This window comes from Cucurbita moschata, unplaced genomic scaffold (genome assembly GCF_002738365.1).
Source record: "Cucurbita moschata cultivar Rifu unplaced genomic scaffold, Cmos_1.0 Cmo_Scf00024, whole genome shotgun sequence".
NCBI classification, from domain to species: domain Eukaryota; kingdom Viridiplantae; phylum Streptophyta; class Magnoliopsida; order Cucurbitales; family Cucurbitaceae; genus Cucurbita; species Cucurbita moschata.
In genome coordinates, this window is record NW_019268540.1 from 1831226 (window position 1) to 1847243 (window position 16018).

Consider the following 16018-nt stretch of genomic DNA (forward strand, 5'->3'; position numbering starts at 1 on the left):
ACCATATTTATAATTTTCTTTTTTTCGAGTTGATCGAGACAGTAGTAGTTGAAATCTCTACTGAATTATGCTTGTATCGGTAATTATACTAGTGTAGTTGGAGCATATTAAAAATACGTATCGACCGCTTAAATTATATGTTCACCTTCTCAACACCTAAAAAGTGTCGAACGAAGTCAAAAAAATTGTACACCTAATAATTATACCGATTACTCTCCCGATGATACCATCTTAGTCGAGATATATGTCTTAATCAGTTGAGCTATGCTTATATTGACAAAATTTACTAAGCTAAGATGGTTTAATTAGTTGAGCTATGCTTATATTGATTTTTTTTTTTCTTTGGTACGTTCATTTTGTGGAAAGCGTCAAAGAAATATGGGAAACAACATGATGGGTAAGGAAGGAAAATGGCATTATTTTTTGTAATGGTTAGCCTTTTTGTTGGACAAAGGGCATATGAATGTTTGGCATAAACCCTAAACCCTCCTTTGAGGTCGTTTTCAACCATGATTTTGTTGTTCTAAAAGTTGTCACAATTACCCTCCATGTCCCATTTCCCAGTTAAAGAGAGTTTGTTTTTATCGTAATGTTTTATTTTTCAGATCTGAGTAAAGGAAGCGTACATAAATGAATTGAGATCACATATGAATGAAACAGATCCTAAGGAATGTTTAAAAGAATTGAAAGTTACGGTCTATACTAATAAGATGCATCTTCCACTAAGAACCTGTATTAGTCGGTGAGGACAATCTTCACTGTTATAAGTAATAAGTAAGTAACGTGTTCCTAGATTAACCTTGTAATAACATAGAATTAAAAAAAAAACATGTTTGATGCAACACACCAACAAGACATAATTTGGGGAATCCCATGATGTGTGTATGTTTTAAGAGTGTGTGATCTTGTGGGATTATTGCCATTCATTTTCAATCATTCTTTTTTTCTTTTGTTTGTTCCTATTTTTGAGGGGAGAGTGATTATAGGGAAGAACAAAAAGTTAATCTACTTTATTTATGGATAATTAAGTTTGAAAAAAAAAAAAATACATGTGCTCGATGTCACGGTCTTGTTCGTCTAAGGCGTGTTGCCCATGGCCGTATGCCCATGACAAGCCTAACCCTTTATGTCTTTTCATATTCTAGTGTTTTATTTTTGTATTTCTAGGAAATATGACGTTTCAGAAATATCATATGTAGGCGTGTCAGACATGAGATGCCTCAGAATGTACTATAAGGGGATACGACAAGTTATCAACTTCTCCCTACCCAAGGTTATATACTGTGAGTCGTTGTTATTTCTCTCTTGCTTGCTTATATAACGTCTTTTTCAAAAATCTCTCTTTCGAAAATCTCTCTCTGCCCTCGTTTTCTAAAACCTTCTTTTAAAACCGAATCCAGAGGCTCGAGCATACGTCGCTTGGTCGTAGGCGACGCAAGAACGAATTGGCTTAGCTCACTTGTCGTTGAAAAGTGAGTGTCGCACAATTGCAAGTCCGCTGTCATCAAAAGTGCGATTGACACTCCCGTGCAACATGGTTACATGACAACTATCCCCACAAACCAACACGAGTTCTTCCAGCATATTTTGAGACATTGCTCCTAAAATGTTTGTTTTTTTAGTCATCTTATCATACATTCAAATATGGTATCGATTCATTCATGTACTCCTCATTTACTTTGGTGTCACAAAATACATCATATATCTATCATCGAAAGAAACTAACAGCTAAATTTGTATTTTAACGAATGGAATTAAAAATTCTTCCATATTTTTCAAACGGGTCACGAACAATAATCGATCAAAAGAACGTAAAATCGAGAAATTGGGTATGTCTTTAGATTCTCTCTCTAAAATGGAGTTAGGAAAGCAACATGATCCCTAGTAGATTTCATAGCTTAGCTTTTTACTAACATGTAATCTACAAGATGAGTCCTTAGTCTTTCTATGCAATGAGTGACAACTTTGATATCTCTCTCTCTCTAAATGTCACTCAGTCAATATCGATCGGCATCAAAATGGAAAACCCATTAATGCATATATATACTCGAGACATTAGTGGATAGTGTCCTCTTGAAAAAATAAACAAATTGTTTATATTTGACCCGACTCGATAAAACCTTATGATTAATACTATAACATTTGATAAAAGATAAGCATCCGCTCGTGTATGGTAGGGAGAGGTTTTCACACCCTTATAAAGAATGTTTTGTTCTTCTCTACAATTGATGTGGGACGTTATAGCACTGCAGACAAATAAACTAAAATATTTTGTAGTGACTTTAATTGAGAAATCTCCTGATTTTAAATATTTTGCTGTCTTGTTCTTTAACGGCCATTCTTTTGTTCAAATCTTTACTGGGTTTGTCAATTCACATTAAGAAAAGAAAAAAAAAATGAACGCTAGTGGTCCGAACAAATCTAAGTTGTTAGAGAATCGAATGATAATACGTTTATAAATATTTTAATGAAGAAGATTGAGTAATTAAGAAAGCTACAACAGCACTAATTAAACCTAATTCATTCAACGTTGTTCATCATTGCTTCGTTTGATTTAGTCCCAACAAAATAATTACTATATATATATACACTTTTTATATTAGAATTTGTGCTTATTTTATTTTATAATTAAATTAATAAAGATACTCGTAAATTTTATATTTTGTCAGATAAATATCTATAAACGTTCAACTCTCAACCCTTAAAAAGTCTAAAAAATATCTTTAAATTTTAAAAAATTAAAAAAAAAATTGTATAATTAGTTCGGAATAGAAACCGCTAATATTTTATTTAAAAAATATCTTTAAATTTTCAAAGAAAGTTGAAAAATGCCAAAAAAAAAATTTTAAATGTTCAAATAATATTTTTGAATTTTTTTTAAACATCACTTATTAATAAAAAAATTTAATTTTTTTAAAGTTAGTATTTTTGAAACCGTAATAAAAGTTCGAACTATTTTTGAAATAAAATATCAACGGTTTTTATTCAAAACTGATAAAATTAATTTTTTTTTTATACTTTTTTAAAAGTGTAAAGGTATTATTGAATTTATGAATTTTGTTAATCAAAATATTACGGGAATTTTTTTTATTTGTTAAAATAAGAAGAAAATCATTTTAATGTATCGTTCGTGACATCATTAGCATCCTTTACATACATTGACGTTCAAGTTGCTGTATAAAAATTGATCAGGTTAAGATATGAACGTATCTTTTAAGATGAATCTTTATTTTCTATATATTCGTAGATATTCTTTATTTAATATAAAAGATATTTTTACAACAATTTCAAGATAGACACAAATTAGCATATAAATAAAATAAATAAATTTATCTAATTTAATAAATAATAATAATATTTAAAATAAAATGTAAATACCAATTCAAGCATAACTCAATGAATAAGATATTAAATACAATTCAAAATGTCGATGATTTGATCTTCACCATTTTTACGATACAACTCCACTCATGACTAACCATTTTAAGATCTCGACGAATACTTTCCACCGATCTAATTATACTCCATTAATGCCTTTTTTTTCTAGCTAATCGTTAAAATTTAAAAGTATTCGATGCATTTAAACTAATAAACTTTTAAAAATAAATCGTATTCGACGTCAAATCAAAGTTAGCGTCCTAAAAGTATACGATAAATTGATATTAAAAATGTCAAATCCTACCTACCCACCGAAGAACACATAGAGTTCATCCCAACCATATGTAAATTTTGGTAAGATAAGGTGCTATCAAGTCTTTGAAGCCACTAATACTCTTAGTTGATTATCCACCCGCTCGGGATGAGATTGTTGCTCTGGAACCATTTGTAATGACCCATGTCCACAATTCGAAACCTGGATTCGGTATCTAATGGCTCTGACAATTTCATACGATATGGTCACGTCACTCGCTCATCGCTTCCAATAGTGAAAACTATCATCACAGATCAACACGAGTATTTCCAACATGTTTTGTCCTCACTCACCCAACATAGAATTACTCAAAAAATAAATCGTATTTAATATTTGAATTCTTATGATTGAGTCACGGAAAAGAAAATGCATTTGGTTGGTATAACAGTGATTTCAATTCTTTTATGTCTTTTTTAGACATTGTACTCTTAGAATTGCTCTCATTCGGATGTGACCTTGGTTCATTCATATACCTGTCTTTTACTCGAGTACCACAGTAATTGATTTAAAATTAGTTTGATTACCAAATATTTTAAAATGGTTAAAATTTTAACGACAAATATTTAAGAAAAATCATTTTAATCCTCCATAAATATTTTAAAAATCAAGCTAAACACGCAATTAATCTTAATAATACTAATTATAATTATGATTTAGATTTGACCATTATTTTTTTTCTAAAATAATATATTAATTATTAATTTAAGTAAAGTTGATGGGCATAAACTTTCTATTATATTCCATCTTTACCTTAAAAAAAATTAAAAAAAAAAAAAATTCTTTTCATGTAAGGTATATATTTTTTATTCTAAAATTACATTGGTTTTTTATTAGGGTAATATTTTGAATTTGAAAAAAAGATAATTAAATTTAAAAATTAGACGAAATATATTTTATATTCATTTGAGTTTTGTTGTCAATTCAGATGCTATCTTAGCTACCTGTATGACGACGAGAATGTTCTAGAGCCATGTAACGAGATGTGTACTTTCCCTATTGTACTATTGTGGGAAGACTTTTGTATGTACAGTATCCTTCTCTTATGCTACTGGTAGACTGTTGCAACCTTTCTTAGCGCGCTTTTTAAGTGCTTAGCTTCTGCCAGCGGGCGACAAGGTCGTAAAGTCAATTCAGTTGGAAGCCTACGCGCAAGAAATTATTGTTTTAATAAATTAAATTGTTTGTATTTCTTTTCAAAGTAGAGACTATTACTATAAAAGTTAGGTTATTATAATTATTTTTCATTCGTAACATTTTATTAAAATATCCTTAAATAAATAATAATAATAATAATCGAAATCCCGCCAATAATATTTTTCGAAAAAAGATAGTTATTTTAAAGTTTTTATTTTTTTAATATAATTTTTATTAAAAAATTATAAAAAATCATAATAAACCAAAAATTAAAATTTTAATATTAAACATAATATTTATAAATTAGAAAACATACAACAAAATCTCGAAATAAATTAATTAATTTTTTTAATATATGTTGAAAATATATTTATATTAAACCGTGTGATATTAAAAATTGGGCGGTAGTCCGAAGTATAATCCCGTCCTTAGTCTCATCTAAAAAAATATTTTAAAAAAATATTAAAAAAAAAAAAGATTTTAGAAAAAGGTTTCTTATTTACTCTTATGGTCTTCCGTCTAAACCAGAAATCCTTTGTGAGTTTTGGGGGCGGGTCGTAGGTCGTGGCCTGCTGGTGAAGCGAGGGGCTCTTGGTTCTTGGGTTTTGGCTCATTGACAATAAGCATTTGTGAACGATAAGCAAAGGATTAGCGGTATCAATCAGATGCTCTGAGAGAGGCGTTTGGAGTGGCCATTGGATTCCATGAAGGAATAAATCCGAAAGAACCAATTTCGCGGATAATTTTGGTTGATTCGATATGTCGAGCTTCAAATTCCTTCCATTTCCTCTTGTTTCTCATCTTCCTGCTTGAAACCCACCAACCCACAACGCTAATTCCCTCGCTCTTCGTCTTAAACTCCCGTCCGAATGCCGCTAACCGCTGTTTCTCTCGATTCTTCTGTCCATTGCTTCACCGGACTTCCTTCTCGCCCTGGATTTTATCGGAGTTTTGGGGTTCGTCCTTCGATTTCTCCAAAACCCAGTCGGTTTTTTCTTTGCTGCAAAAAGGTTGAAGTATCGGAGCCTAAGCATTTTGCGAGCTCCTTCAATTTCTCGAATGAGGGTGCGGCGGTTTCTAAATTCAGGAGCGCTAATGCCAAGGATATAGATGTTGCTACTCTTGGAAATCTATGTGTCGATATTGTGCTTAATGTTCCTAATTTACCTCCAGAAGATGACGATGAACGCAAGGCGTATATGGAACGCCTGTCCTCCTCGCCTCCTGATAAGGTTTGTTTTTGTTGTTCTTAGCCGTCTTTTTCCTGTTTTTAGTGCGTGTAAATGGAGCCCCACCACTGTTATTATCTCAATAAGCTGTTGTTCGTGGAGTTGAGGATTTTAAGTAAGTTGTTCGTTGTTTGAATTCTTACTAACACTTCATTTCACTACATTACCTGGGAGTTTATGAATGTGATTTGGCTGAATTTGGTCCGTAATTTGTGTGGTTTTCATGCCCTTTTCTTAATTGTGTAAGGTATTTGGGGACACATAGTTATAGTTCCTTATTGGGTAGGAAACAATTTCATTCATAGTATGAAACGTTTGGATAAATTTGACTCTCTCTCTACTTATGGTCTTATATCTGTAAATCTCTCAGAAGTGAAATATTTCTTTCCTGTTTATGGGTTCATTATACTATGACATTGTATTTTTTTTACATCGATATTGTTCATACATTGTCTTGATATAAGCTTCACCTTATTGTCTTTATATAAGCTTCACCTTAAACTATTGTCTGCTGCATATTGGGGTATGTTGCAGGCTATGCTTCTTAAATAGTTACAAGACGATTTTCCATTAACGTTGTTAGTTTTCTATCAGGAAATGTTGGTCGTAATCCTAATTCTACAAGGGATTGACTCGGTAGGAAGGTGTATTTTCAAAGACTCTTGACCCCATAATTTATTGAGTATAGCATTTCTAACCTATAGGACACCGTTATCTATAGAACCAGAAAAAGTGGGAATGACAGAGAACACTTGACAATGAGTGCCTCAATGAGATTAAAAGTTATGATTTAATCGGGCAAGCTTGATTTATAAGGCAGCAAGTTGTAGTGTAGGGACGATCGGGAAATTTCTTTGAGTTAAAGAGAAGTACTTATAAGGTTTTCACAGCATCCTTTCCAAACCACGTATCGAACCGAATAGTTTCACATGATCATACTGTTTTCAGTCTCAGATTAAAGTTTTTCTTGGCCAAGCAAACAAGTCCTTTGCCTTTTATCGTCGTTCTCTGAAAAATTATATATTTTAATCTCTAATCGAGTATGTGGTTCTGTATGGCAGCGGTATTGGGAAGCAGGCGGCAACTGCAATATGGCAATAGCGGCTGCTAGATTGGGACTTCGATGTGCTACAATTGGTCATGTGGGAAATGAAATCTATGGCCAATTTCTTCTTGATGTACTTCATGATGAAGGAATTTCTACTGTTGGAATGAGTAATGTTAGTCATGTTGCCAGTTCTAAGACCTTTTATGAGACTCTTCTATGTTGGGTTCTGGTGGATCCACTACAAAGACATGGTTTTTGCAGGTACAAGCCAAGAAAAGAAAAGAAAAAAAAGAAAAACATGTTACGTGAATTTAACTCTTATATGAATCGTTTCTTCTTTTTTTTTCAGTCGAGCTGATTTCTCTAAGGAGCCTGCTTTCAGCTGGATTAACGAACTATCTGGAGAGATTAAGACGACTATTAGACGGTCAAAGGTCCTGTTTTGTAATGGTTATGGCTTTGATGAGCTCACACCTAACTTCATTATTTCAATTGTAAAATATGCGTTGGAGGTTGGAACGTCGATCTTTTTTGATCCTGGACCACGTGGAAAGAGCTTGTCTGTTGGTACTCCTGATGAAATAAGTGCTTTAGGCCATTTCTTGAGGATGAGTGATGCTCTACTTCTAACGTCTGACGAGGTAAACTTCTTAATTCATTTAAGTATCATATGAGATGTTCTTCATTCAGTTGTAAGCATATAATAAAAGATGTCTTGTTGTATTCTCTCATTCCTTTCGTTATAGCTCAATTTTCCATTAAAGAAAACATTTGTCGTCCATTTAAATTTCATGCATAATCTTTTTAGAAACTGTTTAGCAGAACAATTCACAAAATATTGCTGAATTAACTCTATCTTTAATTCATTTCACAGGCTGAGTCCCTGACTGGCATAAAGGATCCAATACTAGCAGGGAAGGAGTTGCTAAAGAAAGGCGTGCGTACAAAGTGGGTTATTGTCAAAATGGGTCCGAGAGGTTCGATTTTGATAACTAAGACGGGCATCGCGTGTGCACCTGCGTTCAAGGTATTAGATTAATGTTCCATATGCTTCCATCCAATTTCTTAACTTCACTTTTCAGGTTATTTCCTTGATGTCTATGAATAGTTTGTGACTTTTGTTTGTGGAGATGTTAATTATAGCCTAGTTTGTGATGTTGCCATTGAATGGAGCTCCATTCAATGGCAAGTTTAGATGGTCTTTGTTTTTGATGGCTTGTGACCGAAAGGGTAGTGGAGTTACATGGCTAGTTTGTGACGATTCCCACTAAAATCTCGACGTGAATCACCTGATGTACACACTAACCATGTAACTCCACTACCCTTTCGGTCGACCCCTTGGTTCTGGAGAATTATCTTAATAGAAACTAGAGAATTAAAATGGAATATGAAAATAGAAGCAATATTGAAGGGAAGAAAATCCAGTAGAATATTCAAGTAGTTCAAGAAACTGAGAGCGTTTCCTCTCGAGTATATCAAGCCTAAATAACCTACCTAGTCCAAGAAACTGAGAGCGTTTCCTCTCGGGTAATCATAGCCAACTCAGGCTAACAAACTCCTTGGCTTGTTACTAAAAGATCAATATCCTAATAACATCTCCAACATCTACATTCTGGTACTCCCCTATGTCATCCTCGCCCACTCCCTTTGTTTATAACCAACTCCTATTGACAAACTCCATCGTTAACGAATAGCACACCTTTACCAGCCTAAAAATATTTCTAACTTCTACCCTGATGGGGTTTTGTACTTGTTATTGTTCTTTTTTGTGGTTTTGTACCGTTTACGGCCTCAACGAAGTGCTCAACATAGGTTGTTTTCTAGTTATTGATGCCATCAGTTTAGATTGGAAGGTCTTTGTAATTATCTTGCTCTTGGATTCATTTTTCTCCATTTGTAATTATCTCTGATAGGATTTCCTTTTGTATCTGTTTCATACATCGATCGATGAAATGGTTTATGTTTCCTATAAAAAAAATATATTTATTTGCATTCTTGAAAGTTTTTTCACCTAGTGCGTGCTATAACTGCTAAATGTAGCTTCTCTGCTTGTGAATAAGGTGAATGTTGTTGACACTGTTGGATGTGGAGATAGCTTCGTAGCAGCAATTGCCTACGGCTATATACACAATTTGCCAACCTTGGACACACTAACAATTGCGAATGCTGTGGGTGCTGCTACAGCCATGGGTTGTGGTGCTGGTAGGAGTGTTGCAACCTTGGAAAAAGTATTAGAACTTATGATGAAAGCAAATATCAACGAAGACAATGACTTTTGGAATGAACTGTTCAGTGAAAATTTGGATTCTCAAGAGATAACAATAATGTCGAAATCGGATGTCAATGGAGACAACCGACCGGTAAATTACGTTGTGTTGCATAAGATGCTGTCTAGATTGCTGCCTATGCTAGAACATGCACAATATGAAAGAAAATTGACGTCTTAGAATTAACTTTTAGTTACAGTTACAGTTCTATGAAAGGTAAAAAACAAGTTTGATGATGAATTAGATTCATAGACGATTGTTTATGGAATCTTCTTCTAGCAGCCAAGAACTGCTGTGGGATTAACAGGAGGCATTCTTTGGCTTCAACAATCTCTTCTTTTCGGCATACAAAGATGTAAGTCTTCTTGTTTTCTTCTTTAATGTTATCATTAGGTCGGAATGTAATCAAATTTGCTGTTGTCTCGAACTAGTTGTATGCGTTCTTAAACGAGTTCTTAGTTTGAATGATTTATAAACAGTATGGATGGCTCTAAAACCAATTTTCTTTGGGACTGTGCATTTGTGTAAATATAAATACCCTTTTTCCATTTCAAATTGGAGAACTTTCTTATGAATGCCTTTAGGTTTGGGAGTTTCTTACTCCGTCACTTCGTTCATCATTCATCAATGAAATCGTTTCTGTTCTTAAAGCTGTTTATTCGACTTGTTTGAATAGATATGTTCGATGACTCGAAGCTTTTGTTAAAGGTAACCCATCATACTCAAATTTGTCTTCTTTTAACACTTTTTTCCCTGTCATAGAAATTGGGCTCAACTCTGCAGGTGCAGGTGCAGGAGATTGTTTTGTTGGGTACTAAAACCATTCAAAATCTGTATGATTGCATACTAAAATTGTCTCTGAGAGTTTGAAATAGATAGCCATTTAGATCATAAATGGTACCTTTAATCATTAGTGTTTTGTTTAACATTACTGTCAAAGTACTCCAAAAACACTTTGATTCTTGCTTTCTCATTGCAGGACAAAGAGATAAACTTGCTGATATCATAATTGAAACAACAAAAGCTTCTCATATATAACTCTCAGGATTATTTTTGTCATAGAAAATACAAGGAAGCCACCATGTGAGCGAACATTAAAAGTAGTAACTAAAGTTCTTTGAACAGTGAAATGAAGAGATTGGGTTGGAGTTTATTTTTGAATATCATCCTTACATGACTATCGAAACTCGATCACATGTCTATATAGGAACTTAATAGTCGACTTACTATGTTGGAGCTAAAGTGAGCATGTAAAGACGGTCTCACTTAGTTATAACGACCCATGTCTAGAATATGGATTAGGATTTGACATTCAGATTAGGACACCTTATGCACTCGACATTCCATTCTTTTAAGTTTCTCTTAGTCATTCTATTTTTAGGATTGCTCTCATTTGGATATGGTCTCCGTTCATCTTTTTCAAGTCAAGTGTTCATTGGAAAAATTTATAGTACTTTTGGAGCGTTCACTCTATCTGTTCGTAATTATTTAATGCTCGTGGGTCCTATCCTATTTTGAAAAGATGCTGATGTGATAATCGATTAATAGGAGTATGTGAAAACTCTTCATATCAGTGATTATTCAAGTTCTTGCTTGGCTCGTGATGATGCATCTCCTCATCAATCGTTTTGAGTTGAACTCAACTCAACTCAAACATAAGATTTGACCTATCTCATAGCATGACATTCTTGGCTTTGGTGGATGTATGATCTTCATTCATGCCTATTCACTTTAGTTGAGGTATTGTTTTCGGTATTATTCTATCACACACTTTATTTGATCTTTACTGTCATTTCAACAATCATTCGCTCGTTTGTCATATAACATAGAGTTGTCTAATCTTCACGAGTCATTGATGATATATATATATATTCAATGCTTACCTAATTCAATTCATAGTTCGTACTTTAGCATCTGTTTTTAATTTTTGTCACAAAATCTTTACATTCACGCTCAACCGTGCTAAAGAAAAGCATTAAGAAAATCTTACTAAAAAGAAGAAAGAAAAGTGATAGATATGTTTGAGAAAACAAAGTCGATTTCAAATCATAAAACATGTCACTCATAGAACTTTACATTCCACTTTACTTTATTTCCTTCTTTTTGTGTGTGCCATTGGTCCCTGCAAAATAGCTTTACCATATTTATAGTTCTTGAGCTTGTGTGTTTGAAAGCTTGGAATATAAGCTTGGCATCCAATTGTGTATGCATATGCTACCCATCATTTGATGAAGGTTCTCCACTTCCCCCCACTTTTTCTTTTTCTCAAGTGCCAAACATTACCTATTTCCTTTACTTCGATACCCACGAATCGATAACTTATTCGTCGATGTAATGCATCTTCGCTTCATATTCGTGTTTTTAACGAAAAATGTAACAGTCCAATTGTCTTTTTGAACTTCCCTCTAAGGTTTTTTAAACTTGTATGCTAGGGAGAGGTTTTCACATGCTTATAAAAAATGTCTTGTTTTCCTCTCTAACTGATGTAGGATCTCACAATCCACCCCCCTTTAGGGCCCTGCGTCCTCGCTAACACTCGTTCCTCTCTCCAATCGATGTGGGATCTCACAATACACCCCCTTCGAGGCTAGCGTCCTCGCTGACACTCATTTCTCTCTCCGATCGATGTGGGATCTTACAATCCATCCTTTTTTGAAGCCCAACATCCTCACTGACATATCGCTTATTGTCTGGCTCTGATACTGGTTTCTCTCTCCAATCGATGTGGGATCTTACAATCCATCCCTTTTTTAAGCCCAACATCCTCACTGACATGTCGCCTGGTGTTTGGCTCTGATACTCGTTCCTCTCTCCAATTGATGTGGGATTTCACAATCCACCCCCTTCGAGGTCCGTCCTGACATTCGTTTTTCTCTCCAATCGATGTGGGATCTTACAATCCATCCCTTTTCGAAGCCCAACATCCTCGCTGACATATCACCTGCTGTCTGGCTTTGATGCTACAAAGAAACCATACAAACCTAAACCAGACAGTGACACCACTTCGATCGAAGGTGTAAGAGTAAGTAGAAAAATTTCAAAGTGCAAGATTTTAACACGTATCAACCTTTAACTTACGTAAATAACAAAATGTCTAGGTTAAATTACGCGTGTTTAAGCTGTTCGGGTCTGGATATAGCTTTTAGAATGTAACTATTTCATGACGAAGATTCACGCTCTTTTGAAAAAGATAGATATTCCTTAACCACTAAGATATATGCTCCAACTAATCTCAAGAGGAGCATCATAATAATTTGCAAATAATTCAAAGTATAATAAAAGCTACATTAATATAGTTGACTTTGACGAAGTGGAATATAATCAGAATCAAAACGAACAAGAGACCTAAAAAACACGCTTTTGATCAAACAACTACTTGAATGATTTACAGAAATCGAAAAGAACCCAACTTTTAATTTTGTGTCTAATAGATCTCAGAAGTGTCTAAACCCTAAATTTTTGAACTCGAACACGAATATAAAGTTGTATGAACGATGATAAAAAGTAAGAAAAAAAAAAAAAAAAGTAAAGAAAGAAACGTACAAAAACTCAAAAGCCCATATGTCTTGATGTGTGCAATATGCAAAAAAGTGGTAGCATTTTGCTGCTCATGTGACCCCAAAAGAGAATCTTCTCTCGTCTCTCCTTTACGTCTATATGTATAGAAGGGCACCTCCATGCCTAATTCTCCAAATGCATGGCTTATTCTCTCTCTCTACTCTCTTATTTCTAGTTTCTCTCTCTTGATCTACCGTTTGTTGTGGGGAATGTCGTTTGGCTCGATGTCATTCATGTGAAACTTGACTGATCTCATCGCTCATGTCGTTCTGTTGGAATGATATCGGACCAGGCTTCATTCCCCTCAGTGGGTAGAAATTTTCACTGGAAGAGACAGTTTTACGTTCTAACTCTTTAGTCCTACTCGTGAGCTTCGACTTTGGAAGTTGTTGTTTTTGGTTCGTTTACGAGGCAAAGAAACGGAGTGAAAGACGAATGAGAGGTAATTTTGTGAGGTTAGTATGAGAAAGAAAACATGTTTTTGTTTGGTTTGTTTGTTTTTTCACATGAAGAACATTGTCTTGATCGTGGGATAACATTGAGAATAGAAATCCGTGCTATCAAAAGATTTCTTGCGATTACTCGTATGGAATGAGTCAATCATCCTCTTAGAACAGATAGAAACAGCCAAAATAATGCTGTTTTTTTTTAAGTAAAAAAAATTAAAAGTAATGTTTGGGAACAGAATTTCGAGATGTGGGTAGCTTCGTTTTGTACGTATATAGTTTGGGTTCAACTGATCTGAATATATGGGTCTGTTACGTATCGCCGTCAGCCTCATAGTTTTAAAACGCGTCTATTAGGGAGAGATTCCACACCCTTATAAAGAATGTTTCGTTCTCCCCTCTAACCTATGTGAGATCTCACAATCCACGCCCTTGGTGGCCCAGCGTCCTTGCTTGCTCTAATACCATTTGTAACAGGACAAATCCACCCCGAGTAGATATTTTCCGCTTAGACCTGTTACGTATCCACATCAGCCTCACGGTTTTAAAACACGTCTGTTAGGATGTTTTTACATTCTTATAAAGAATGTTTCGTTATCCTCTTTAATCGATGTCGGATCTTACAATATCTCAGACTATATGGTCAAAACTAGATTACAATAGGCAAATGAATAGCTACTATGTTTTTTTTTTTTTAATCTTTTATGCTTGATTTTGCTTTCACTTGCACTTGGTCTATCCTCATGGTACACAATTGGTCGTCCCTTTCTCTTTCTCGTGGACCCGACATGTTTTTCCTACGAACGTCCAACCATTCTTATCCATGCGAGCTCCAGCACCCATCTGATCATGCGACCGCGTGCAAAGGCAACGGGCAGTGACAAAGATCTTCGACTTTTAGCACTCCTTAAGATCGATGACAACCACGAGCTCGATGGTGGATTGTCGTCTGCTCACAATTAAAACATCTTAGTGCTAGGTTGAGAAATTTATGATGATTGTATGACGTTTTCTGAAGTCATGCATGAATGTATGAAAATAAAAAATCGTCGAATCTCATGCATATATTTCATAAAAGTCATGATATTTAAAGCTTGAAGTACATATGCGTGAACCTATATGAATGAAAGTGATACATATTAAAAGGGTAAATGTAACCGCCTAAGCTCACTGCTAGTCGATTTTCCCTCAAAGTTTTTAAAACGCATCTACTAGATAGAGGTTTCCACACACTCAATGTTTCGTTCCATTCTCCAACTGTCGTTGGTCTATTATATAGAAGTTTGGTCGATAACGTTATCATCCACGTCTGGTCTTATGTGTCACTTGGTGCTCGAGAAGTGAATCATGAGACTGGCTTTTATGCTTTATTTACTAAATTTACTATTGATAGCGAGCAAATAGTCAGAAGCAATGACGTTTATATGTATCGATATTGAACTCGGGTCGATGAGCGGAGGCCGAGATAATTGTCCTCATAGGTTTGTTCTCCAACTATCATAAAAGACAACCCTAGCCAAACCAAAATCTTGCCCTCAAGGTAGGTAGAAACTAGATAATCCGTACAAAAAGAGAGGATTTTTATGCTACACGTGGAAGTTTTTTATTGGTAGAATATGGTGGTCCTTAAAGCAGCGGATTATGCCCCCCCACCCGCTTAAATGTCGTACACATTGAAAACGCGCGTACGAAACGAGGAAAACGAAACAAGTCGGACTCTGAGGATCAACGACGACGATGCACACTTTCTTCTCATCGGAAGACCTCTTGGATAGTTCCTTCTGGTCGTCACCGCCACCGCCGTCGTCTTCGCCGCCATCTCATTCTCCTTTCCGATCTCGCGATCCTTCCTTGACGATGAACCGAAGCGCGTCCGAGTGGGCGTTGGAGAGGTTTCTCGAGGAAGTTTCGTCGTTGCCTGTGAATAGTTACCCTTCCACTACCTCCAATCGCGTGACGGTTTCTCCTGTGGATGTGGAATCTCCTGCTTCCCAGTCTTCGACTTCGAAGCGTGATGAAGATGATGAGATTGTGGAGATCAAGAAGGCGGATTGTGATCATGATCGGTCTCAGCCTATTCCGTCTTTGGATCCGTCAAAAATGGTTCGAAGTGATTCTGATCGGTACCGTGTGTTTTTGAAGAATCAGCTTGATATGGCTTGCGCTGCTGTGGCTCGCTCGAGGGTGATCATTTCTCTATCTTTTGAAACTGATTGGTGTACTGTACTTTGATGAATTTGGGATTTGAAATGCTGCACTCTTAATTGTGTGTTGAAGTGAAATTGAGAAACTTCATCGGTTTCTTTTCAAAGTGAACTTGTTTTAGCCATTTTTGTGTTCGGGATTGCAGGCCTCGTCTTCGGAACCCAGTCCAGTCCAGCCAGCTGAACACCGTGGGCAAACGTCGAGTGGTTTTCAATTTGGCTTGCAAGCTCCGGGGCAAGGTAGCTTCCGGTCAGGCAGTCTACGAATTTTATTATATTCATTATTCGTCGTTAAGCTCATTGGGTCATTATCTAGTTATAGCTTCTATGGCTTTCGTTGGGCGTTTTCCGTTTGGTGTGGGTAGAAGTATTGAACAACCTCTCGTATATGAGAAGATCTAGTACGTGCAGTCAATTTTTTTTTTTTTTTTTTTTTTAAAA

General features: G+C 35.2%; 2 protein-coding genes across 5 annotated transcripts in view; both read left to right on the plus strand.

Moving 5' to 3' along the window:
• Positions 1-5355: 5355 nt before the first annotated feature.
• LOC111461046 (fructokinase-1) lies at positions 5356-9944 on the plus strand. Of its 2 annotated transcripts, XM_023104479.1 has the most exons (6): positions 5356-5489; positions 5524-6057; positions 7116-7363; positions 7452-7743; positions 7977-8129; positions 9163-9944. In XM_023104479.1, the coding sequence occupies exons 2-6, from the start codon at positions 5695-5697 to the stop codon at positions 9547-9549; spliced, it is 1443 nt and encodes a 480-aa protein (XP_022960247.1). In that variant the 5' UTR covers positions 5356-5489; positions 5524-5694; the 3' UTR covers positions 9550-9944. The 2 variants fall into 2 exon arrangements, with proteins under 2 accessions (XP_022960247.1, XP_022960246.1); XM_023104478.1 differs by having other exon boundaries at positions 5356-6057.
• A 5017-nt stretch (positions 9945-14961) lies between these two features.
• LOC111460983 (light-inducible protein CPRF2-like) overlaps positions 14962-16018 on the plus strand; it is a 7317-nt gene continuing 6260 nt past the window's right edge. Inside the window, exons 1-2 of one of the 3 annotated variants that reach the window (XM_023104391.1) lie at positions 14962-15557; positions 15724-15817. In XM_023104391.1, coding sequence (XP_022960159.1) covers positions 15111-15557; positions 15724-15817 — 541 coding nt within the window. In that variant the 5' untranslated portion in view covers positions 14962-15110. The remainder of the gene's footprint in view (positions 15558-15723; positions 15818-16018) is intronic. The other 2 variants (XM_023104389.1, XM_023104390.1) reach the window with 2 other exon arrangements.

Coding starts and splice junctions, on each gene's coding strand:
- LOC111461046 (XM_023104478.1), top strand. CDS start 5,695: ATGCCGCTAACCGCTGTTTCTCTCGATTCTTCTGTCCATTGCTTCACC. Junction 7,364..7,451: donor CAAAGACATGGTTTTTGCAG/GTACAAGCCAAG, acceptor TTTTTTTTTCAG/TCGAGCTGATTTCTCTAAGG. Junction 8,130..9,162: donor CGTGTGCACCTGCGTTCAAG/GTATTAGATTAA, acceptor CTTGTGAATAAG/GTGAATGTTGTTGACACTGT.